General features: G+C 35.5%; 1 protein-coding gene across 1 annotated transcript in view; it reads right to left on the reverse strand.

Moving 5' to 3' along the window:
• RBMS3 (RNA binding motif, single stranded interacting protein 3) overlaps positions 1-24,693 on the reverse strand; it is a gene marked incomplete at its 5' end in the record, with an annotated part of 267,704 nt that overhangs the window by 141,233 nt on the left and 101,778 nt on the right. The window contains one exon of the mRNA XM_008580173.1: positions 8,980-9,086. Within this exon, the coding sequence (XP_008578395.1) occupies positions 8,980-9,086 (107 nt within the window). The remainder of the gene's footprint in view (positions 1-8,979; positions 9,087-24,693) is intronic.

Genomic DNA, 24,693 nt, shown 5'->3' on the forward strand with positions numbered 1-24,693 from the left:
TTCAAATAATGGTAGTTGGCTCATGCATTTGTAGAGTAACTTTTGATAGCTATGCAAATTATCTTTTTAAATTAATGGGAGAGGCCAAACTTAACCAATAGGCTGGATTCCACTCAATAATAAAATTCATGAAACAAGAATCAATTTATGTTATTCTCAGTTCTTAAGTTCTGTAAAGTCATCATGAACACTGAATTAGGCAGACAGTGAATCAGAGCTCCTAGAGGAAATAGAGGGTTAAGTTCTAGCCAGCCTCTGGTCACAGCATTTTCACCAACTGATTAATACATAGTCTTGTTTTATGTGTTTTATGTGTTTTATTTTCTATCTAAAGCCAGCTTATTTAATAAATATCATTGATTCATTAACATTGAACTTCTGCTAACAGCACTATATAAATCATGCCTCAGTGAAGCTTATCTCTGTTTTCTTAGAATTTTTTTGTAAGGCACATCACAGATTTCTTGCACTTAGAAATGCTAGACAACACTTCAGCACTACATTTAGGGACCATTTTCAACAGTGAAATCACCAACAAAAAGCACAACAATGTGGAAAATGTGGCCCTAAATAAACTATGAAAAGGGCACTTGTTTGCAGAATGAGAACTGAAACAGGAGGGCAGAGCATCACCTTTTCCAACTTTGGTTGGGGGTGTGCCTGTCAGGTGATTTAAATTTCCAGTGCTCTGCTGATATCTGCTAACAACTGAGAAAGCACCACAAGTATTGATTGTTGGGTTACAAATACATTTTAGTGAGTAGGTGCATTTGCAAATATGAAATTGTGAATAATGAGGATCAACTGGTTTTTTTTTTCATACTGACAATTTCATGAGGTCTGAGTTTTTGCAAACAAAAGGAAATTTTATAATGGCATTAATACCACTATTTGTAAGGACTGTGAAAGTTACACAGAAGAATTTGGTAACATCACCTTTCATATGTAGATTAAGATGTAGAAGCCTAAAGATTATTTATATTCAGCACTAAAGAGACATAGTATAAGGAAGAAAATTCCTATTTCCCAATTCTTTATTAAATCCAATAAGGCACCAACTGAGGCATTAGAATGCTGCCTCTGTCAAAAATAATTGCTTTGAAGGATAGTGGAAAGTACTGGAGCATGAAGAATCCTTCTTATTGCCCCCGAGGTTGCATAAGAACCTTTCATCTACAAAATTTATTGCCATTATTTACCAGCATAAGTTAATAATTCATCTTCTTTCTCCTTAAAAACTAAATGTAATTGATCAATGTTATTGATCAGTTTTCAATAGTAGCTCAATTTTTTCCATGGATTTCTAGCAATATTTCATGTTTTTATTTTGCTTTTTTGTTCATCTTTTCCATCCAAGCACTTCTCCCCCTGCCACTTCTTCTCCTGTTGGCTTTTATGATTACATGACCTTTGAGAGGAAATTGTCGGGATACTCGAAAACTACCTAACGTTGCAGTGCTAAATAATGCTTTATGATTTGGAATGTGATCTTATTAAGATATCAATATAATGTGGGTTAAAGTTAAATATATTAACTTTTATCTGTTTTTTAATATGTTTTATAAGTAAAAAATTCAGTTGGAAGATTATATTGACAGCAAATTTTCTTTCCCATAAATGTATCATTGAAAATGATTTCTACTTGGAAAATAAATTGATGTGGTATAAAATTAGAAACTAAGGACTTAAAGCATTGTAGTCATAGGAATGGAGAGCAAAGCTGGCTTTTGGGTTAAGTAGCCCTGAGCTATGTTAATAATACTAAAATAGTTAGAATAATAGCTGCTACTGAGCAATTACAGTTGCCAGGCACTGTACCCAGTACTGTACCCTCATCCCCTCACTTAACACAACCAAGCACTAAATATGTGAACCGTTCTCATGCTGCTGGTGAGGAAACTTAAATTAAGGACTTTGAAAAACTTTCCCAGCGTTGTCACTCAGCTCAGAAGTTGTGGATTTGTGATTTAAACTCTAGAGTTTTCCACCTCAACCACTAAATAGAGTGCCTGGAGAATTATGAAGAAAAACACACAGCATCGGGCACATTACAGATGGTGGCACATTTGGTTTCTTAAAATTCAGGAAGAATTATTACTATCAATGGGTGTATAAGAGAAAGGCTTAGGATTCATGAAATATTCACACCCCAGAGTTCAAGCTGCTTCTCTCAACATTATTCTCCCTGTGCCACTCATCACCCAAAGGCGTAGAGGCCTCTACTGGCCAAGTGACAAGGTGTGGCTTTCCAACTATGGGAAGCATTTCTGGGTTGTAAATGCACATAAACCAATTTTCAGTTACCCACCCTGAAAAACAAACAAAGAAACAGTTAATATTTAATAACAACACAAATGTAAACTGATGTTCTTGTGGTTGTTGTTTTGGTGGTTGTTATTTTTATTATTGTTTTGGCTTTTTTTGGTTTTCTTTCACTGTTGTATAGGTATGAAGTCAGTTACAGTCAATGATTTAATTTCTACAACACTAAATTATATTCTATTCCACTTTTAATCTCCTACTCTGCAGGCAAAGAAGATCTTGCCATTTTAGGGTCCAAAGGAGGAGGAAATCTGTCTATATGTTTACATGACATCCATACAATCCAGTCCCATGCCTCCCATATAATATAGTGGACACTCTATAAGTGCTTATTGACTGATGAAATGTTTTTTGTTTGAGTTGCTTCTTCAGTATTGCGTTTTTAAAAATCTCTTTTCAAACAATTCTTCTCTTAAAAAGAACATTTCTGCAAAAAGTAGCCATACACGGAGATAGTAAGAAAGTCATACACATAGGAAACACAAGGAGATGAGAGGGGCTCTCACTGTGAAGGTATATTTCAGATATATTCATACATTTAGGGCAGGGGTCATTCCTTATACCACGCTGTATCCTCAGTGCACAGCATGAAGTATTAGTCTATGAAGGAACAAACACTTTATGATAACAACAATACTGATGATGATGGCGATAAAGACATGGTTCAAATTGATAATTACAATGCCAAATCTGCATGTTTTCACCTTCATTCAAAAATAAAAATAAAAACAAAAACAAACAAAAAACTAGAACATATTCCCCAAAGAAAATATTTGTCTAGAATCGCAATACAGGAGGTAACTATTGTGTTATTGATATGGCCGTTTGTCTTCTTAGAAATCTAACAAGACATCTTTGCCTCAATCATAAAAGGATTTAGTCAAAAAGAATCATTACTCCTAATGCCATGAGTCACAACGGGGAGGAGGCTGGGTGTTTAGAATCAAGCTTATCAACTTTGCTTGCACTTGGTTATGGACTTAGCGTGGGAGATCCCATTCTCCCACATGGTCTTTGCAGGCCTTCATTGACTTAATGGCACTGAGAATTTTTATTAATAGTAGCTCTGAATGGACAAGAGTTATAAAACTTTACAGCACAGGGGAAGTTTTCATCCATCACTGAAAACAAGTTGATTTCAGGTCTGAAAATAGACAATATATTACCTATGTTATAGGTCATAACAAATCACTTACCTTAAATTGGTTATGATAAACTAATAACTCCTTAGCTTCAGGTCACTAATAGTGAATTTTGTGAGTGTATAAATGGGATCTACTAATATAAGGAAATTAAAGTACACTATGTCAGTATATTGCATTTTTTAAAGGTTTTCAAATGAATATGGCCAAGCAGATCTATAATACTGCACTATCCCAAGGGGCATCATTCAAATGTGGTTTGTGTGAATGGCACCCTTGGTATTGAGCAATGTACACACTATTCTCCTGTACCTATAGGATTGTGTTTTGGGCAAATAAAGTGCATTTAAATAAAATATCTTCAAGAAATACTATATCATCATGCTCCACCTGAAACTTGCTGTTTAATTGGGAATAGTTAAGGATATCCAAACTTTATTTCTAGAATGCATCCCAAAAATCTTGCATAATTTTCTCCTCAACATAACCTGTAAGCTATTCCTGGGAACCTGTGTGTTGATTATTAAAAATATTACATTACTTCGTTTAGTTCATTTTCATATCCAGACTATGAAGATAATCTTGGTAAATGTTTCCATAGCAAAGAAAAATATCTTCAGAGCAACAAATAGAAAATGTTCATTATTGTTCTTTGCTTTTAAATTGACTATACTGAAAAATAAATAAATAAATAGACTCTACTAGAGAACTGTAAATGAGATAAAGGCAAGAAATATCATTTTATTGATTTTTGATTTTATAATCAAATCTTGGCATCTTTTCACTAGACATCTGAGTACTTTCTTGGGTTATTTTTTGTTCAGTTGTCATATCTTGTTTGTGTCCATAGCCAAGACATTATTTCTTGGATGTACAATTCCCAAAGCAATTGTTACCAATGACATTTACTGACTCAATTAATGTAAAGCTTGGGAAAATTTTATGAAGCTGTATCAGAGTTTTGAAGCCAGTGAGAACTGGTTTATAATATTTGCACTATTTAAAAGCCCAGCATAAAAATTTGGTAGAAGGCACCATATTCTGTAATTTCAAACTCAGTATTTTCTTATATTTGAAAATTCTAAAGGAAACTCAAAAAACAGTCACTACAAAAGTCAACATGAAGCGATTTTAAAATATAAGTGACTCTCATCACTGTAGTGAAAACTTACTCATCTTTGATTTGATCCAATCATCTTTACAGCATAACTGAATAAAGGTTGTAAAAATATGCATACCACAAGTTAGAGTGTGTGTGTTGTTGTGGTGATGGTGATAATTGTGGAATGAATGAATGAATAACCATCTATTTTAGTTTACAGTTATCCTCACTGAGGCATTAAGTTGCCATCAATGATATTTTGATGTGGTAATCTGGGGAATTCTTGCAGCTATTGCTTTTCGATCAGCTGTTCAAAGTCCAATTTGGTGGTTTCTCAGTAGTCATTGGAAGTGTATTCTTTAGGAACGCAGAAGACAGCAACAGGAGTTCCTTTTCATGTTCCTGATATATTTTTGAATTGGTCTGAAGCATTTCTGGTCCCAGACCCATCATTTAGAGGAGTACGAACAAGGTCAATTTGGGCAGCATTCTGCCTGAAGTAAGAACTGAGTATACGACCTCATATGTAACAGAACATCTGGCCAATGCAATGTCATGGGAGTCATGGGGGCCATAGGTATGATAAAGTGAAACTGCTCCTGAGCTTGGGTGACATTAAAAGTGTTTCATCACCAGTATGGCATAAGCACTGGCCAATCAAAATGTAAACGCTGGAGTAGAATCCTGAGGAACTCCTGCTGTACCAGCCAGCACCCTATCCTTGCTGGATCATGGGAGGAGGCACTAGGGTAGAAGAGGAAGTGGGTTGCAGTGATGGACTAGGGGTTAGTGACTACTTACCAAATGATACAGAGACATTTTATATTTTAACAAGCTGCATGGCTCTTCCAGTATATGGAAGTTAAATATCAGTCCTATCCTTGACTCAAGCTTCTCTGGGGCATTGGTTCTCAAAGGGTGACCTAATGACACTTAACAGTTAAGATCCTTTTAGGAGATCCTTAAGCTCTTCCCTTTTCAAAGAATGTGAAGTTAAATATCTTCATATGCTTCAAACAGTGTATAGCAGCAGACTGAATCCTGAAGCAGATGAGCAAATCTTGTCATCCTTTACTGAGCCAGACATTAAAGTGATTTGCAAAAATGTAAAATAGTGCCACTCTTCGTTAAAACATTGCCTTTGCTTTGAAAAATACATTTTTTTTCCTAAAAATATACGAGTTTTGTTAGCATGTGAGGGTTTCTATTTGTCATATTTTAAGTGAACTAATAAGTAATTTTTAAGAGTATAAACGGACCCAGAGACCAAAGTTTGAGACTGCTGCTTTAAGAAATAAAACAAGAACCATAGAACACCAGAGTAGAGGAGCCAAACAGCCCCAGTCCCTTGATCTGATTTGGCTTAACCCTTGACAACTCAGAGTTCCAGTTGTCTCTTGAAAGATTAGTTAATAACATTAAAATATTTCTTTTTCACTTATGCAAAAACATGGTCACTAGCATATACTTACACTTAAAATCTTGCTAATTTAAACTAATTTATGGGTATAAAGTTTTCAGTGTTAGATTTTTTCATAAAGAAATGCATTTCACCAAACTATACTACTAAATCTTATCAAAATGCAGCGTTGAAGAAAACAGCTTTAAATAATACATTAAAATTTTAATTAGTCTATCCATTGTCATGTTTATGGTACTTCTGAAATGCTTAGAAGTTTTGTATCTTACGCATTTCATCAGAAATCCTTTTCACATTATCATTTTTTACTTGACTTTCAAGAGAGAGGAAAAGTAAACATTCGTCTCAGTCTCTGCTATTTCCTCAAATTCTGGAGCAGAAGAATCTTAAGTTACTCTTTTCATTTTACCTAAGACAATAAGAGTTAAAAGGTGTTCCACTGATTTATATACTAAAGCAAACAAACAAGCAAAAATAAACACCCCAAATGATCTCCTTATAAAATTGGGATGCCAACTTTAGTGTAAATGTAAATGAAAAACAAAAACACCCATCAGAAATGAATTCTAAGGAATGTTAATGTTTCAGTCTTGACATTGAATGAAGGAAGGAGACAAAGAAAAATATCCCCTGAGAATCTGACCCACAATCCTTGCTTTGGTTACTGATTTTACTCAAGCAACCAGTGTGATCAGACCGCAAGCAGAGAATGTAGGTAGTGTCCCCAACGTACTAACAAGGAGAAAATGCAAATTGTCTTGTAAGATGCCATTGATTATAAGAGGAGAACCAATTTCAGAATGGTAAAGGAGGGAAAAAGAATGATAACAAAAACTTGTGTCTTAGAACCAATGAAATACAGTAATTAAAATTTACTGATATATAAATATTAATTGTTTCTTATATAGGGCTAATTTGTATTATGTCATACTTTATCAACCATGCTAATAAACTTTAAGTTACTCTGGCAAGTACAGTGCAAGGGGAAATAGAGGCAAAAAATATGGCATGGTGGGCACACAAAATTATTCAACATTTTAGGTGTGTCTATTTCTCATCCCAAAGCCAAGATATATGATAGGCATATTTCTAGTGCATAACATTTCTTTCCTGATCTCTTTCCTCTCAATGTGTCTATACATTTGGAATATATTTTCATTGGTCATAGATAAATTTATTGTGGTCCCTTAATTTTCATAGTTTAACAGGAAAATCTATAGCTCTTAAGTATCAACTTTTGAAAACAAAGATTGGGAATATATTTTTAAGACCTACATCTAAATTATAAGGTGTTCTGTTTCCTAAACTTGATTCCACAATGTTTTCATGCCACAGTACACATGGTATTTATCATGCTCAAAACCAAAAGCCCCAGATTCTCTACACAGTAGTAAGCTGGCAGCTCTAACTCTACATTTCTTCTATGTTTATTGATTTGTTTTGCAAGAAAGTCAGACTCAGGTGAAGTACCTTGCTATAATTGCCATCTATTGTGTAAAGTGATATTACAGGTTCTTCAGGAGACAGAAACTGAAGTTTCAATCATTACTGCTAAGTTACCTAACTGAGTCTTAGGATATTTTGGTTATGTTCTATGATCCAAAGATATCTTTAATCAGCAGGCATTTTACCCAACCAAATTTTAAATGGTTAGATGAGTCTCTCTAGATGTTTGATATGGATGGTGTGTGGTAATGAATGCAATCAGCATCATCTGTCTTCTTGGGGCATAGGGCTACCTGCCACTGTACTAAACTCCACACTAAAGACACTGAATTACACCCCCAACCACCTTCTTTTAAGAACAAAATGTGAACTGACTTTCTAAAGCTGAGAATATTGATACTCTTGCCTTTGTTAGCTTCCAATGGTCAGTGATGATTCTGTTTTCTACGTCTTAATGTAATGAGTTATAGATCATGCAGTACTTAAACATAACCATGCACTTCAGGAGGGGTTTTGAAACCTGCATGGAAACACTCAAAACAGACAAAGGTCTTAGAAACTGAAAAATGGCTAAAGGTTTTGCTGAGAAAAATTCCAGCCTCCTTTCTTTCTTACAACTGTTTTCTCAGTGTTAAAAGTGTAAAATGCTGCATCAAATATAATGCCTCTTAAATGATAAATGGATGAAGTGGTGCTTTAAACAGAAATACTAAATAAAGCTCTTCTGTTGAAATTATGGTCTTGGTGCAAAATGCCACTTATTCAAGTCATTCAAACAACTCCATTCTGTTTCACAAAGAGTGAAAAGATGTCATTAAAGCACAGACACCTTTTCCTTGTCTTCTTACAAAAAATTAACCAAAGGGAATCCATTTCCAAGTGGCACTGGATCCACAAGTTTGCTTTTCTACCAATTCATATTAGGAGAGTAAATGGAGGGTCAACTGTTAAACTCTTTTCCTTCTCTTTCTTGTGAAAAGTACAACCCTGTATGTATCAATTTTTCTTCCACCTTCTTGACAAACAGAAAATGTCATGTTTTATACTGATATATACACAAATAAAACACATACCAACACATTTATGAACATATGGGCATATACATAAATATACATACATGTGGAGGTAGATCATCTCAGTGGTAGGATGAAATGAATCTCAATTTTTGCTTGCCTTTTTCAAAACACAAACATTCAACTCTCTTGATTTCACTGAAAATATTTTCTTAAGTATTCATACCATCATTTTATAACTATTATACAATTACAGCTCAATTCTTTGTGGATAAGTCTTTCAGTGAGTTCCTTTCAGGTTCAAGTTTTGTTCAAGACAGAAGATTTACTGTAGTGCAGAACTGAACTTAATTTTGAAGTCCTAGAGTCCTCTGCAAGTAATTTCGTCCTGAACACATTAGTATAGGTCTGCTCATTTATCCCTTTGAGGGTATTTGGTTTTGCACCAGACCTAATTTCATCATGGCCCCAAATGTTTCCTTTCCACCCTTCTGCTGCCAAATGTCTGAGAAAAAGTTGTTGGTCTGGACTCACCTCTCCTTCCCTGGGCCAAGGCCTCCCATTCTGGGTGTATTTGCTTTGATTCTGTCTCTTCTTTTGTCCTCCATCAGCGAATTTGCACAGTAAAGGCTCACTGGGGGCTGGGAAGATAAGAAACCAATTTTACATCAGCAAATCCCCCTTAAAAATAAGTGATTATTTGAGTCACAGTAGTGCTTTGTAATGCAGATCTTTTGAAGTAACATCTTGCTTCTGGAGAGACATTTGGCCTCCTTTTAGTCTCAACTCTGTTGGCCACTGTTCTAACTAACTGGGTTTCAAAAAAGTACTGGCAGACCATAAAAGAATATAACAAATACTGTTGAAAAAATAATCAGTCGAAGCAGAATGTGAACGCGCCTCAGAAGTAAACAGGCAAGCATCGACCCCTCCTGTTATGTTAGAAATATATTCGTAATTGGAATTTGCATGTGGATGAATATTTCTCCCTCAATACAACTGTGTTTTCACTGTAGAAAATGTAGTATTCAATTTTGGAAAGAGATACTTAGGAGCTTCTTTCTAAAAAGGAAGATATTTTGCTAATTGCAATCAAATTAGCTTTGTTTTTATATTTATCCTCTGTAATTTCAAAAAGAGTGGAAGTTGATCCTTCACCCAATCCTTTTCACTCCAATTTCCTAGTAAAATCTAGTCAGAATACCAGGGGAACAATTATTAAAATATTAAGAGAACCCACATGAGGAAATGTAGCCAAAAGATATGGCTATAACTCGTGAATCACTGACTGATTGTGGTGGTCCCCCCGTGTGACTCAAATAAACTTATTTTCTAAGGAAAGTGACCAAAACTAAAGCATGTCAGAACCTCTCTTCCAACAATGACATTGCAAAATGACTGTCTTTTAAAACCCAACAGGGCAAAATTATTCTCTGAGAATTGATGGTCCCATCCACATTCCTCCACTTGACTGGAAAATAGCTGCCTACTATTACCACAAATATATTTTAAATGAATGAATATGGCCTGACAAACTTAGTCAATACATTAATATGGTTGAGGGGAACTAATCTGTTAGTTTCTTGGCTTGAATAAACCAAATGTTAATATTTCAATTTATAGTTTAAAAACCAAAATGAACCCCCTCCTCCTCCCACTCCCTGGGACAATGTGTTCTGATCTAGATTAACTGTACTAATGGCCCTAATTCTTTACCCTTCCCAGAGTCCTTGCCCTTTGCCATGTAATTTTGTGGAGCCCTTTCACTCTCACTCTTGGTCTGACCCCATGTGAATTGCTTTGGCCAATGGGCTGTGAGCAAATAAGACAGAAGGAGAAGTTTAAAATGGGTTTAAACATTGGGGCTTCCTTTTTTTGCTTCTTTGCATGGCTCTGTAAACATGCCCATGCTAGTTTGCTGGAGGATGAGATGAAAATGAAGACTGGACACCCCTTAAACCCAGCCAAGGCCATACCAGACCATCTAAGGCCAGCCAGCACCCAGGCAGGAGAGTGAGCGCCTCCAAGATCAGCAGGGGTGCAGAGCTAACTTGCAGGTGACCATAGGAAAAATGTATAAGCCCAGGTGATATCAATCAAGGCCACTGCACAAATGTATGAGCTAAAGAAATCTTTATTGTTTCATGCTACGAAGATTTTGTAGTTAATATGCGGCATTATTGTCTTAATAGATAACAGAATCTCCCCCAACATCCCTCCTTCCTCATTTCCACTGCCAGCTAGATTGCTTGCATTTACCCACCTGGATAAAGCTAAAAAATACTATGGAATTCATGAGACTTCTAATTGTTTCCAAAATCAATAGTAGAAAAAGAATAAAGGCAAACAAGTATCTATTAATAAATATTTGGAAATCATTTGAGTCTAAGGGGCAGGAATATTTTGCCCAATCCTTTTACCTTATTCTTTATTAGCAGCAGATCTCTCAGTATTGGAGGAAATGACTCAAAGAGACAGGGGTCACCACTGACCAAGAGAAATGAAAAATAAAGTGCCATCGAAATCATTTGAGTCTAAGGGGCAGGAATATTTTGCCCAATCCTTTTACCTTATTCTTTATTAGCAGCAGATCTCTCAGTATTGGAAGAAATGACTCAAAGAGACAGGGGTCACCACTGACCAAGAGAAATGAAAAATAAAGTGCCATCCCTGCCCTCTACAGAGCACACTGCTCTGTACATAGACAGCACTCAATAAATATCATTGCCTCACTGAACACAAGCGCTTTTCAGCTGTCTGCTCTGATTAGCCTCTGATTTCGTTGACTTCAGTGAAGCCACAAAAATCACACAAGGGAAACACTGCATCATGGAAAGTGTGTAGATAGTTGTTGCCTTTACAGTAGAAGTAGAATAAATTCTTATTCCAGATGAAAAACCTAAATGCAGTCACTGGATCCCAACGTTCTATGAGTTGGTAAATTTCCTGTGAGATTTCAAAACTAAATATTTATATAACATGTAAAATCATTCCTCTCTATAGTTTCTCTCACTATTTTAAAGATTCAAGGTACATCAGTCCATTAAAATGAAATGGTCATGCTAACGTGAGTTCATCATTGTCAGTAGTACACATTTCTCACAAAAAGCAAACAAATCTAGAAGCACCTTACATATCCTGCGGTAAATAAATTGGTTCCCATTTCTTGTGAGGAGAGGTGTCAGCCTTGTGTACCCTTGTTAGGTAAAAAGTTTTTCTAGCAACTAAATTCACATAAGCACACAACACACACAGAAACTTCTTTTGTTTTGTTTTTAACAGCTTTATTTAGTTGACTGACATACAATTAATTGCACATATTTATAGTACACAATTTGTAAGTTTTGACATATATACATATACACCCATACAAGGGTACTTCAAAATGTTTGTGTAAAAATTGAACTAAAAGATAATATGCATCTTTCCAGTAAATTTTTGAAGACCCCTCATATATATATGAGTACATACCCATGCGATCATCATCACTGTCAGGATAATAAACATATCAATCACTCCTAAATGTCAGAAGCTTCTTTCTACTCAAAGATTACAATCTTAAGGCCTCTGTTCTTCAGCCTATGTCATATTTTTATTTAAAATGAGACCAACTTGCTTATTCTTTTCCTAAAGTTTTTCCTTATAATTTCTAGAATTTTATTCTGCCCTGTGGGTGTAACAATGCCTTGACTGGGGGCTACAGAAAATCCTGGGTTCCTTTTCCAAGTTGTAAATGATAATCCCGGTTCAAATTATTGAAATTCTAACTTTTATACTTGGGTGCAGTGGATTGACTGAATTGTATCCCCCAAAGTCCATGTATTGAAGCTTAATCCCAATTGTAACTGTGGAGGGTAGGAAATCCTATTATGGTAATTGAAAGGTGGGCCTTGAAGAGGTGATTAGATTCTGAGGAACATACCCTAATTAATGGATTAATAATGGTGGTTGTGGGCATGGTTCTGAGAGCTTTAAAAGCAAAGCATGTGAGAGTCTCTCTCTACTCTCTCTCTCTCTCTCTCTCTCTCTCTCTCTCTCTCTCTCTCCTCTGCCATTTCTGCATATGAGCATATGAGATCCCTGGTCAGTGTTGCTGCCACCAAAGCCTTCACCAGATGTGTCCCATGGACTTTGCACTGCCCAGTCTCTGATACTGTAAGCAATAAATGTCCTTTTCTTTATAAATCACCCAGTGTCAGGTATTTTGCTATAAGCCACACAAATGGACTAATACACCAGGTAACGGCTTTCATGAGTCATGCTTTCCACTCTCTGAAGCAGGATTCTCTTTATTGTCCATTAATACTGATTCTTTTAAGGTACATAGGATAGTCTCTGGTTCTAATAGTCTAGAATATAATAATGACTTGTCTTTAGGTAGTTCATGTTTCTTGCAGTTTTAACACATACTTTGGGTGTATTTAATTGTTAGGTTTACCAGTCTGCTTCCTGGGTTTGAGGTCTGCCTCCCCGACTTACTAGCTACAAGATAGCAGGCACTTTTTTTTCTTTATTAACATTTCCGTGACCCATTTTTCTCATGTATAAGATGGGGATGATAATGTTAAATACCATATAGAGTTGTAAAGATTACAAAAATTAATGCACATAAAGGGCTTAAAGGAGTATTTGGTGCATAAATAAATACTGAATCCATGTTAGCTGCAATGATCATTATAGTTTAGCATCTCTGATAGCCACTTCTCTGTTATCAGCTGTGAAACCTGATTACTTCTCAGCGTCAGAGAGTTCAGAGTGCTTAATCAACTGGGCTTCATTTTCATCAGCTCTGTTTCATTTTAATTCCACGGAGGGTTCAGCAACAGAATTTGCAACTGTACTCCAAGAACAACGAGAAGATGCATTCATGGAGAGGATCTGTGTTTTTCCAAAATGGTTCTTGTTTGACTATGGCTTGCCATGAGACCATCTGGCCACTACAGCACAAGGTCTCTCTTCTGAGTCATCACCAGAATTTTGGCTCCCATTATCTCCTGAAAGTGATGCAGGTCATGCTACCTTAATGTGTTAACCTGCAATTGTCTACAATGAATGCTCCCTGTTCCTTTTTTTGTTTTTAATTTGCATTATTGTTACAACTATTGTTATTTTGTCACTCAATTGCAAGAGTTCTATTAGCAGTTTTAATCTATCAAAATTATATTTTACTATTAGGAAAAGTATCAGGCCATCTACATAGCAATAGATTTCACTAGGGTTTCCCTTTTTCAGATCCCATATTAAAAATGTTAAATAATAACTGTTCTAGAGCTGAGTTTCAGAAAATCTTTCTTTTTTAAAAGAGGTATTCTATACCTTGTGTTTGCTCTACCTAAAACAGTTACAAGTCTATAATTACATGTCTAAAAGAGCAAGGTTTTCCAATTTTCTTATTAAAATATATGTATCAAATATATGTACATATACTATGTACATTTATTTAGACATGGGAATTGTATATATATACAAATAGATAAATACACACAAGCACATACACATATGTACATACATATACATATTTAAAAACCTTTTTTGTAGAACCTTGGAAGCTATAGAATCAGGGGAGTAGTTTTGGCAGAAAAAGAAAAGGCCCTGAGTGAATTATTTACCCTATAATTTCTTCTACCCACTGGAATAAAAAACTTTAACAGAGTATCCCTGAAACAAATATTACTAAATAACAATATTCTAGTTTGCCAAGGATCTGATATAGATAGAATATAAGATTCTGAATTTTAAATCTATCTTGAAGTTTTCCATTTTTGAAAAGAGAACTTTCAAAGAATTATTTTAACACTAAGAGAAATTTAAAAAGTCTTGGGGTGAAACTTTCTTAGCTTTAACTGAAATGTCTTTGTAAACTGCTTTTGTGAATTTTAAAATTTCCTGAAGGTCTCAAATCTTAGCCTCCTTGACATTTGGGAATCTTCATAAGCAGTTAGGCTATGAATATTAATAGTGACCTATTTATATTTATTAACATTGCTAAGTTGAAACATCTGATGTTACTCTATTAATTTGAAGATGATTATAACAGAAAGACACACAGGGCCATAATGTTTTACTGTATGCATTTAAAAATAAAACCCCAGAAATGAATTCTCAAATGTGTCATTAAAAAAATATGTATATATATCGATAATACTATTCTTGGATTCCAGGAGTCCAATTTTGATTGTCAGTTTCCCAAAGGGGAAGATTTCATTGAGAATGTCAGGGAAAACATTAGTAAAATAGGTGAATTAAGATTTATACAATTTCCTAGTCCTTAGATGAGTCCTAAATACCAGCAAGATAAAATTCAAATTTCTTGATTAGAGAATAAAGATTTGTCTCCTTAATTTTATCTTTATCAGCATCCCCCATCTTCTGAATGGTTTACAGTCCCTTCATCTCTAAATGTGGTTCCTCTTGCCTGGAATTTTCTTTCCCTGCAACCTCCCTCACACACCTTTCATCTGGCAAACTACGAGAAAGCCTTCTCAGATTCTATCCCAGCTCACCTCAGAGTGAAATTGTTTATTTGGAAGAGTTTCTTAGGTTGAAAGTTGTTTGTGTTTGTTCTAAATAAGTCCTTTGAAAGTAGCAATTAATTTCCAGGCTTGAGGGTGGAAAGTGATCATAGCAACGGTGGGGGTCAAGTGTGTGTCTGTGTGTGTGCAATGTGTATGTGTGGGTGTGCATACTGGTAACAGCATTTTGCACTTACGTAAAGATAATTTATGAAAGTGATGCTACTCACAGTAAGGTCAATGGATCAACAGCAGTTGGATCACCACCTGGGAGCTGGTTAGAAATGCAAAATATCGGGCTTCTCCCCAAACCAACTGAATCAAAATCTGCAATTTAACCAGATCCCCAGGTGATTTGTGTGCACAGTGAAGTTTGAAAAGGATTATTTTGATTGTGACTGGCTCCTTAACTGAAGGGGGAATACATTTTAGATGTTCAACATGAAATCCTCTGAATAATATGATGATTTCAGCAACACACAAAAAAATTATATTGCCTACAATTTCCTTACTGCAGGATTATGGTGCCAATTAATTTTGTTTTGTCTCTTTTAACAGTAATTAAAATAGAGACCAAATGAAGAAGAGGCTTTTGTGAAAGTGAGATGCTGTTATAAGCCACAGATTGTAATGTGCTGGAAAACATTATGGTCTATCATGCAAATGGGGAGTATTTAAAGTATAATTATAACAATGCATGGCAATAAAGTTGCATAGTAGTTATGAAGGAGTAATTACTTTTGCTTGCTTAGTGGAGTAATTCTAGTCTTCTAAACTTTGAATTAAAAATGCAACATCCAATGCATAAGCTGATAGGGTGATCTAACAGCTTACAGAACTTGTTGTTCAAGCAAACAAACAAAACAACAACAAAAACTCTGCTTAGCAAAATTAAGGTAAAAAATTTCAATTTGATTTTCTATTTAACACTTTACATACGTTCCGTTTGATAACTCACTAAGAATGTTCTCTAGCATCATATAGGCAATTAGATATTGGCATAGATTTTAGCTAATATATATCAAAAGTGGAATTCCTGCTTTCTCTTATAGAACTTAAACATTTTTTATTTTTAGCTTTCAATTTTTAAAAAATTATTCTAGTATTTGTATTGAATTGTGATGATGGTTTTTATATGTCTCTTTATTACCATCATTTACAGGTCTGCTGGTTTAAATACCTTAGATAGACTATAAATGTTACTTCAGAAAAAAAAAAAATCAGAGCAGTATAGAAGGAGCTGCTAATGACAACAAAATCAGTGTGTTAAAGGTGACTTTATAAAACCTCAGAGTGAGGACAGAGGGATGGTGATAGAGTTTGGGTGTGTTGTCCCCCCAAAATGTCATGTGGAAATCTAATCCCCAATGTGGCAGTGTTGGGAGCTGTTTGAGTCATGGGGGTGGATCCCTCATGAATGGATTAATACTCTCCCTGGGGAAGAGTGCGTAGTGAGTGAGATCTCACTGTTAGTTCCCACGAGAGCTGGTTGTTTAAAAGACCCTGGCACCTCCTCGTCCTCTCTCTTGCTTCCTCTTGCCATGTGACCTGCTTGTATCCACTGGCTGCCTGCTGCTTTCCACCATGTGTAGAAGCAGCCTGAGGCCCATGCCAGATGCAGCTGTCCCAGAATCATAAGCCAAATAAACCTCTTTTCTTTATACATTACCCAGTCTCTGGTATTCTGTTATACCAACATAAAATTAGACTAATGCAGATGGGATAAAAAAAAATTAATTTCAAGACCTGTAAATTAAAATGTAATTTTAATCCATGAACTACTTTTTTATTTAAACATATGTAGACTTTAATTAGTTTTCAATTAAAAAAATAAAACAAACCAAAATAACCCCCAACCCCCCAAATTATTCCTGTGTTATTCTGAGTGACTTGCATATTAAAAAACTGATCATCCTAATGGATTTAAAAATGATACTAATTGAAGGGTGATGATAACATTCAGAAACATTTTTAACACAGTCATTCTTTTTTTTTAAACTTAAGTCTATTCAGTGCCTAATATATGGTGGCACTACTGTGGACTTTGCACCTGGCAAAGTGCTCACAGTCCAGAGAGGGAGAAAGCCAAGTAAAAGGAAAACACTAATAGATCACAATGGCTGCCACAACAGAAATATACACAGGCATTTGGAGAGCACAGAATGGGTATCAACCCCCAGCACTACAGACACAGAATTTCCTCTAAATTAGTTACCATATCCAATACCACAGGACGTTTTGAAATTTAGTTTACATGGCTGCCCCTCAAGCCCTACCTCACACCAACTGCCAAATCATGGAGGACTGATTAAGTATCATTTAGCCTAGTATAAACAGGTTTTCATCAAATGTTTGTTGAATGAAAATATTAATGAATGAGGTAGACACAATGATAACATTTAGTTGAAATGCTTTTAGAACATGTGGGGCCATCTAGCCCTGAAGGTGAGAACTGGCAGCCTTTCAACAAGTCGAATTCCTTGCAGTACTTGCTCCAGTTCTCCACAATCCTTATGCTTCCTGCTGTCTTATTTCCTGACTAGCATCCCTCAGTTCCTTCCATATGTAGACAGAAGTAGTTTGTATTGACTTGGAATAAAGAATAATTATGTAAAGCTCCTAGAAATAAAGATATTTAATGTTAACTGTATGTTAAAACCCATGCCTTTATTTTTCTTAATTTATTCCAAAATACTTGTTTCTCTTATATCTGGAAAAGTTATGCAGACGAAGGCCTCTGATAGGTCTACAAATTTTTTTTTTAGAAAATGTTCACTTTCTCTTCCGCATATGCCCTGTACATGATACATGATAGACTTCTTATGCAAGTGTGTGTGTGTGTGTGTGTGTATTTCTAGATGTTGAGCTAGCAGACTCCAAACTTAAACTACAATTTACACGGCAAAAATTAGTTGAAGTTTACAACACAGAATTATTTTATTTTGAAGTTAGAAAACCTTTTGCATATGGCAAAGGGGGCTATTTGATTATATTTCTTTTGACTCCTTGTCATCCTGTTTATTATTTAATTATGTTTTATATACTATAACAAGTAAGGTGTAGCTATTTGGGTAGTTATTGACTGTAATAAAATTCCATCCTGGAAGGCATATAGACTCTGTCATATGATCATAAAATATATCTAATTGAAACTCTTTATTTTGTCAATAGGAAAATAAAAATAAAAGTGTAATGAATTGCCCACTAATTTGTGGTAGCGGGTGGCAAAGTTACAACCAGAACCATGTTCTCATGATTTCTAAGTCAATGCTCTCTCTCCAGCTACATACTTTACACCTTCTTTACCATCAAAGGGAAAATGAGATGCATTTCAAGCAGTTCTTGTGACACACTTCATAATTTGTGGATGCAGTAAAAAGATTGAATATTCATTAAAATGTGATTACGTTGGTTCTTTGACCACAGGTTAGAATCTGAACTGAAAACTAAGAAACCAATGAGATCGCCTAAGATGATTTATGCCACCCCTCTAATATCAGCTTGTTTTAGCAGAATAAACAAATCACATGGGTTATATTTATAAGTGTCAGACACAAGGTTACCCCTGTCATTTAGGCCAAAATTGGGAAAGGAATATAAATCAAAAAAGTGGAAATAAATAAAAAGTTAATAGCACACTTCAAAGAAAGTGTAATTTGCATGTACATTTCCAACTGTATCCCTCAGTAATGGATTAGTGCTTATATTTAGTCTCATATATAATTCTCTACTATGGGAAACAGTCTTACAAGAAAGAAAATGCTCCACATTAATGATAAAAGCAGAGAACACCTGTTTGCCTAGAAACAAGACAAAGCAAAGCACTTTTTTCTTTTTAATTTTCTTTTCTTAATTGACCCATGATAACTGAATATATTTATAGAAAATCACATATGGCCTAAATAATGGTCTCAAAACCACATCTCTGTTTTAAGGTTTAAAACACCATCTTTTTTTTTTTTTATTATTGATAACAATTCTCTGATAATTGCTTTTCTATGTGAAAAGATGGTGTTGACTAAGAGGAAAAACAATAGCCCATAAGGGAAATAATACGTTATTGTTTCAAAGAGAGAAAGTTAATGCTTCAAGTAGGTGGAAGACAAAGTATTCGCTGACAGTTAAACTTAGTTCCTTTTAAGGGGAAAATGACTGAAACGTTCTCACTGCTGAATGAAGATGATGTTTTGACATCAAGAAAACAGAAAGTACCAGCACTTCCAGGAAGCATTAATTGACTTACCTAACTACAGATTAGGGAACCTCGTATGGTTGGAAGGCAGAACATCAAGAAAAGTTTTCTAAGGTGAATAGTCTTTAAAAATAGGAGAATTCTATTTAATGATCATGATGGACCATATCTGATCCTGCCGCATTCCTCCCCATCCTTGTTTCCACGGTACTGTGCTTGCCTCTTGTAGGGCTTATAGCATACTGTGTTATTATATTTATAGATTACTAGATACTGCATATAAGATGGCATTTTTATTAGAAAGAAGTACTAAGAAGAAAAATATAGCTATATATTTATTTTGTCATAAATACCTATGTACTAATCCATCTCTCTAGTTCTGTTTTTTTAATTCCAAAGAGGGTGATATTGCTTAGCATGTTGGTTTTGTTTGTTTGTATAAATACATATGAAGAACTTTCCATCTTGGTACATATCATCCTTTTGAAATGCTGCTGAGTATTGTCACATAATTATAATGTACCGTAATTTATAAATGTTCATCAATAGGGGATGAGCTAAAACTCATTACATTTCCATAGTGCATCCCATGGTCCTCTCCACTATTATGAGAATTGATTAGATTGAAGTCAGGAACTGGGCCCTATACACCTTTGCCTCATGTCTCCTCAGTGGTCTTGCAAAGTGGCTAAGGGTAATTCATTTCATGATCTGTTGATCAAATTATTACATAAATGCAAACAGATAAAATAACTTCTTAAGATCACTTCTGTAATGAAATTTTAAGGAGGTGGAGAGTTGTGCACACTTTTTTCTCTTTTAAAGTAGGATAGAGTCCCAAAATTTCCATATTTAAATATAACTAGTGAGTCTACTTGAAAAAAAAAAAAAGAATTCCAAGTCCTAATCCCAGGTGTGTCTCTAATTTCATGTGGAACTCATGTTAAATGCTCTAGGAAAAAACAAATGAAGGAAAGAAGACAGGGAGGAATCCCATAATGAAAAACATCAGGATTCTTTCTAGTATCCACTTACAATCCTCCACCAAGGAAGAAAACACATATGCACCCCCAAACTGAACTCAAACTCAGGTCAAGAAAACATATCTCAATTTCCCTCATGCTTTTTCTAAACATATATTTCCTGTGCTAGAAGCTGAAAGAATTCCCACAATGAAATGAACTGAGGTAGCAAAAATAAATACAATTCCAGTTTCAAAGTGAAAGTTATGAATTATACTGTAGGTCTCAGTTAACAAGGTTGGAGGCGTCAGCTAGGATGAGAATTCCACCTTCAGTAGTGAAGGATTTATAGGTGCTATTACTTGGGACTGGAGTTTTTCTAATGCAAGAGTCAAGGTACTGAAATTGTTACAATTTGGAGAGTGCTCTCATGTAACCTGAATCACTTACTAATCAACACAGTATAACTTTAACTGAAGTTCTAGAAACGGAGTTTTCCAAAGATGTGTTAAGGAACATTTGTGCTGTACACATCTATGGATAAATCAATCTAAGTAACCATAAGAAATAAATAAATAAATAAATAATGTGGTGGCCCCAACTATGAAGTTTACTGTAAAAACAATGCATACATATGGCTCTAAAATACAATATCCATCCATTCTTGCTACAGAAACAAAGGAATAAAATAGCTTAGGGCTACTACCCCAGGGAAAGGTTGAGTAACTGTTCAGAACTTCATTTTTCTTAAGTAAGTACCAATTCTTCCACTGGGAGTGAGCCTTAAAGACATCTTGAATGGATTGTCTATAGATCTTTCTAAAATGTAAATTTTATGTACATCCCTCATACGTCCACCCACAAGGAAAGTCCAAACTCTTTAACACAAAAGGCTATTCAACATCATGACCTCTGTATATATAATCTTCATTTCCACTTACAGAACAACTCAAAAGAGTGTTGAGACCTTTCACACCGTCATAGAGTTGCTTACACTGCTCTCCTTCTGCCTGGACTGGCCTTCCTCTTTCCCACCCCCCAAATTCCTACAGAGAGAACTTATCATTAATGAATTCTTTAATACGTTCAATCAATTTATTCATTCACAATTGCCTGAAATTCACTCAAAATTCATTTGAAACGTGATGTTATCAGGACTAGTGCTATCTGTGAAAGACCAAGCAGAGAATAATATGAACACAGTCCTAGTTCTTAAACAATATTTGTGTCTGAAAGAAAATCAGACACTAAATAATTTTTTAAAAATCACAAGTCAATTCCAATTTCTTTCTATATGCTTTGACCACGTGGACTTCCAATTTGGCATTTGTCTTACTTCACACTAAGCAGTTAGGCTCAACCTGGTATATAGTAGCATGCAGTAAACATTTGCTGTAAATCACCCCAGCTCACTCATTTGTTTATATGCTTTTCTCTACTAAGTCAAAAGCCTCTTGAGGGAGGATTTCTGCATTATTCATCTTTGTGTTCCCCAAGTATAATGTAGGTCCTCAAACATAGTAGGTAACAAACATGCACAGAGAGACACACACACACACACAGTGTTAGCAAACTCACCTGTTTTTTCAGGGTAAAAGACACCCTGAGAACTGACCTATGGCTTGTCAACAGCAGAGCACTCAGCTGAATACACCAGCTGCACTTAATTCAGTAGGGCAGTGTGTATGTCTGTCAGGTTTTTAAAAAATATTTGCATAAACAAAGTCTTTAAATTTCCTAACAATGCATTTAATGTTTAAAAAGTCCCTCAAGAGGCTTTCTTATCTAAAGTAGGTACTGAAAACCTTTTCCCTGTTTTCTAAAGATCATTGGAAATTTGGCTAGTCACATGTTCAACATATCCTAAGTAATTGCAGTTTGGCAACACGCTCATAAAAATAATCATAATCAAAAAAGTAAATATTTTGTGTTGAACATCTTTGGAATATGATGATTAGATGAAAAACCTGTAGAAGAAGTTACACTTAACCATCTAGGAACTTATACAAGCTTTCCTCAAAGGAAAAAGTGATGTTGATGTAGTTCTCACACACTGAGGATAGTTGAGGATAAGATTTATATGATTCTTTTGCTGATAATGGATTTTATTTTCACATCTCAGTTTTATCACTTATTCATTGTAAAATCTTGGGCCAGCCACTTAAAATTCTGGGAGGTTATTTAAATTGGGTCTGCCCTCTAACCCTCAGTATTGTATGACTTTACACTGAGCACTTAGCCTCAAACCTGGTATATAGTAGCATGCAGTAAATATTTGCTGAATGTATGAAAGGTTGGGGGTAATTTGAGCCATTATGTAAGATAGGCAAGGGAATAACTTTTATGAACCATGGAAGCACACGAAACAAATGTTACATATTATTAATATGGTTGAGGCACATATAAAAAGTGTTATTTTTAGGGCCATTTTCCTGGAGCCATGCCTCTCATTTTATTCTTCTTATTTTATTCCCAGGAATAGTTTAGTCAATTGAAAATAGACCTAAAAGTGCAGGCATCACAGTAATTCACTTGAGAAGCGATGAGAGTTCAAAAGTTCTATTTCAGATTATAAAACTTAAAGCTGTAAGAAGAGGTACTTTCTTCTTATATACATTATGATCTGTTTTACCAAGGCTGACTTTGTGACAGGACCTAAATATGCTACATAACTAGAGAACACTCTGCTTTGTTTCACTCTTGTAGACATAGCCCATGAGAGACGCTGTCCAACTTGTCAGGTAATATAAAGGGCAAAGTACAGCCATTCCTTACTTTTTCTATTTTGGATGCTCTCAAAGAAAATTAGCTAAATATTGAGCCAACATCTGTCTTCCTCTCTCTATGAGCTTGAAATAAAATAATCCTTTTACCAGAGTCAGTGCGCTGTTCCTGTTTGAATATTGGGCATATTGTGCTGTAATCTTATTTGGCTAATACCCTGAAGCCTTCAGAGCAATAGAAAGGAGGTCTTCTAAAGGTGGCTTAAATCTAGAATGGTTCCTCATACGGAAAGTTGGCTTTGAGGAAACTGGTTTTAGATGATCAGGAAGGAGAACCCCCTGCCTTTTTTAAAAATATAATTTTGAGAACAGATGTTTCAGAATGTGCTCCTGTTTGGTGTATTTAATAATGGTAAGAAAGAAAATTGCAATTTAAGATCTGATACAAATTGTAAATTCTAAAGGACAGATGAACTTTTGAATTACATAGAACACTTCATAGTTATCAGTTTTGAAATGAAGCTTGTGTCTTTGACATTGTGCTAGATGCTTTAGTGCATTCACATTTATTCCTCAAAATAACCTGTTTTTGAGTTGAAACTAAAAATCGAAGAGTAAATATACATTGTTAATAAGCATTAGGACCAGGATTTAATCCTAGGTCTTCAATATTCCACAGTTCATTCCTTACTGCATCCTGAATCATATTATCCACTCCTCCTTACTTATCATAATCTTGAATGATTACAGCCTTTTCTTAACAGTAGCAGAAGAACATTCATTCATCCAGCAATTATTTACTGAGCACTTACTCTGTGCCAGGCATTATTTTAGATCCTGCAGAACTAGACTAACAAACATTGCTATCAAGGAGATTATATTGTAGTAAGGAGAGACAGCCAATAGACAAGTAATTATATAATTAATATTTCAATTGTGATAAGTGATAAAAAATAGTCAAGGTAATGCAAGGAGCAGAGAGTGACGAGGGAGGGAACTATATTTTGGATCCAGTAGTCTGGAAAGATTTCAGCAAAGACCTAAATGAAAGGAGGGAGCGAGTTTTGGGTACGTGGGGAAGGAACGTGTTCCAAGCAGAGGGACAGAGTGCAAACGTCCTGAGGTTAGCATGTGTTTCGCCCTTTGGAAGAATGGCAATGAAGTGCAGGACTTGAATGAGGAAGGGGGAAGGTGGTATGAGAGAAGGGCAGAGAGCTGCGAGGGGTCCGTTCATGACCTCTTTTGTGACAGGCTAAAGTGGACTTTGAGAGGCTAGCAGGGTGCCTGCTGAGGAAGGTGCAGCTCAAAGGATGAGAATCAGGTTTCAAGGTCTAGCTGTCTCTAATTAAGTGGAGATACTTCTATTGCCAAACGTAGAGATTTCAGTTTTAGTTGTTGGTAAAGATAACAAACCCAAACCCCTAAGTGTTTTCATATTTAAATGAAGGTGTTGGAGAAGGGACTATCTAAGGTCTGTCATTCTAAGAATCAATGAAAGTTATCCTTATTCATGCAGCTTCTAACTCCATAGTGATGATGGGGAGCAGTTCAGCCCTGAGGAATCCAAAAAAGTAGCAATAATGTAATTTCAAAAGACCCAGAGTTTCGGTGGAAGAGTGAATAGAAAAATAATTCCCTTGGAAGAGTGGATGAAAGTAGAAAAAGAGATTCTTTTGTGGCTATTCATTCTTGTACTTTCAGTGAACATTAACCAAAAAAATTAGATTAAATATTTTATTTGTGGGCTGGCCCGGTGGCGCACTGGATGGTGCGCCGCTTGGGAAGCGCGGCAGCGCTCCCGCCCAAGGGTTCGGATCCCACATACAGACCGGTTCCCGCTCACTGGCTGAGCGAGGCGC

Source organism: Galeopterus variegatus, unplaced genomic scaffold (genome assembly GCF_000696425.1).
Source record: "Galeopterus variegatus unplaced genomic scaffold, G_variegatus-3.0.2 Scaffold2040, whole genome shotgun sequence".
NCBI classification, from domain to species: Eukaryota; Metazoa; Chordata; class Mammalia; order Dermoptera; family Cynocephalidae; genus Galeopterus; species Galeopterus variegatus.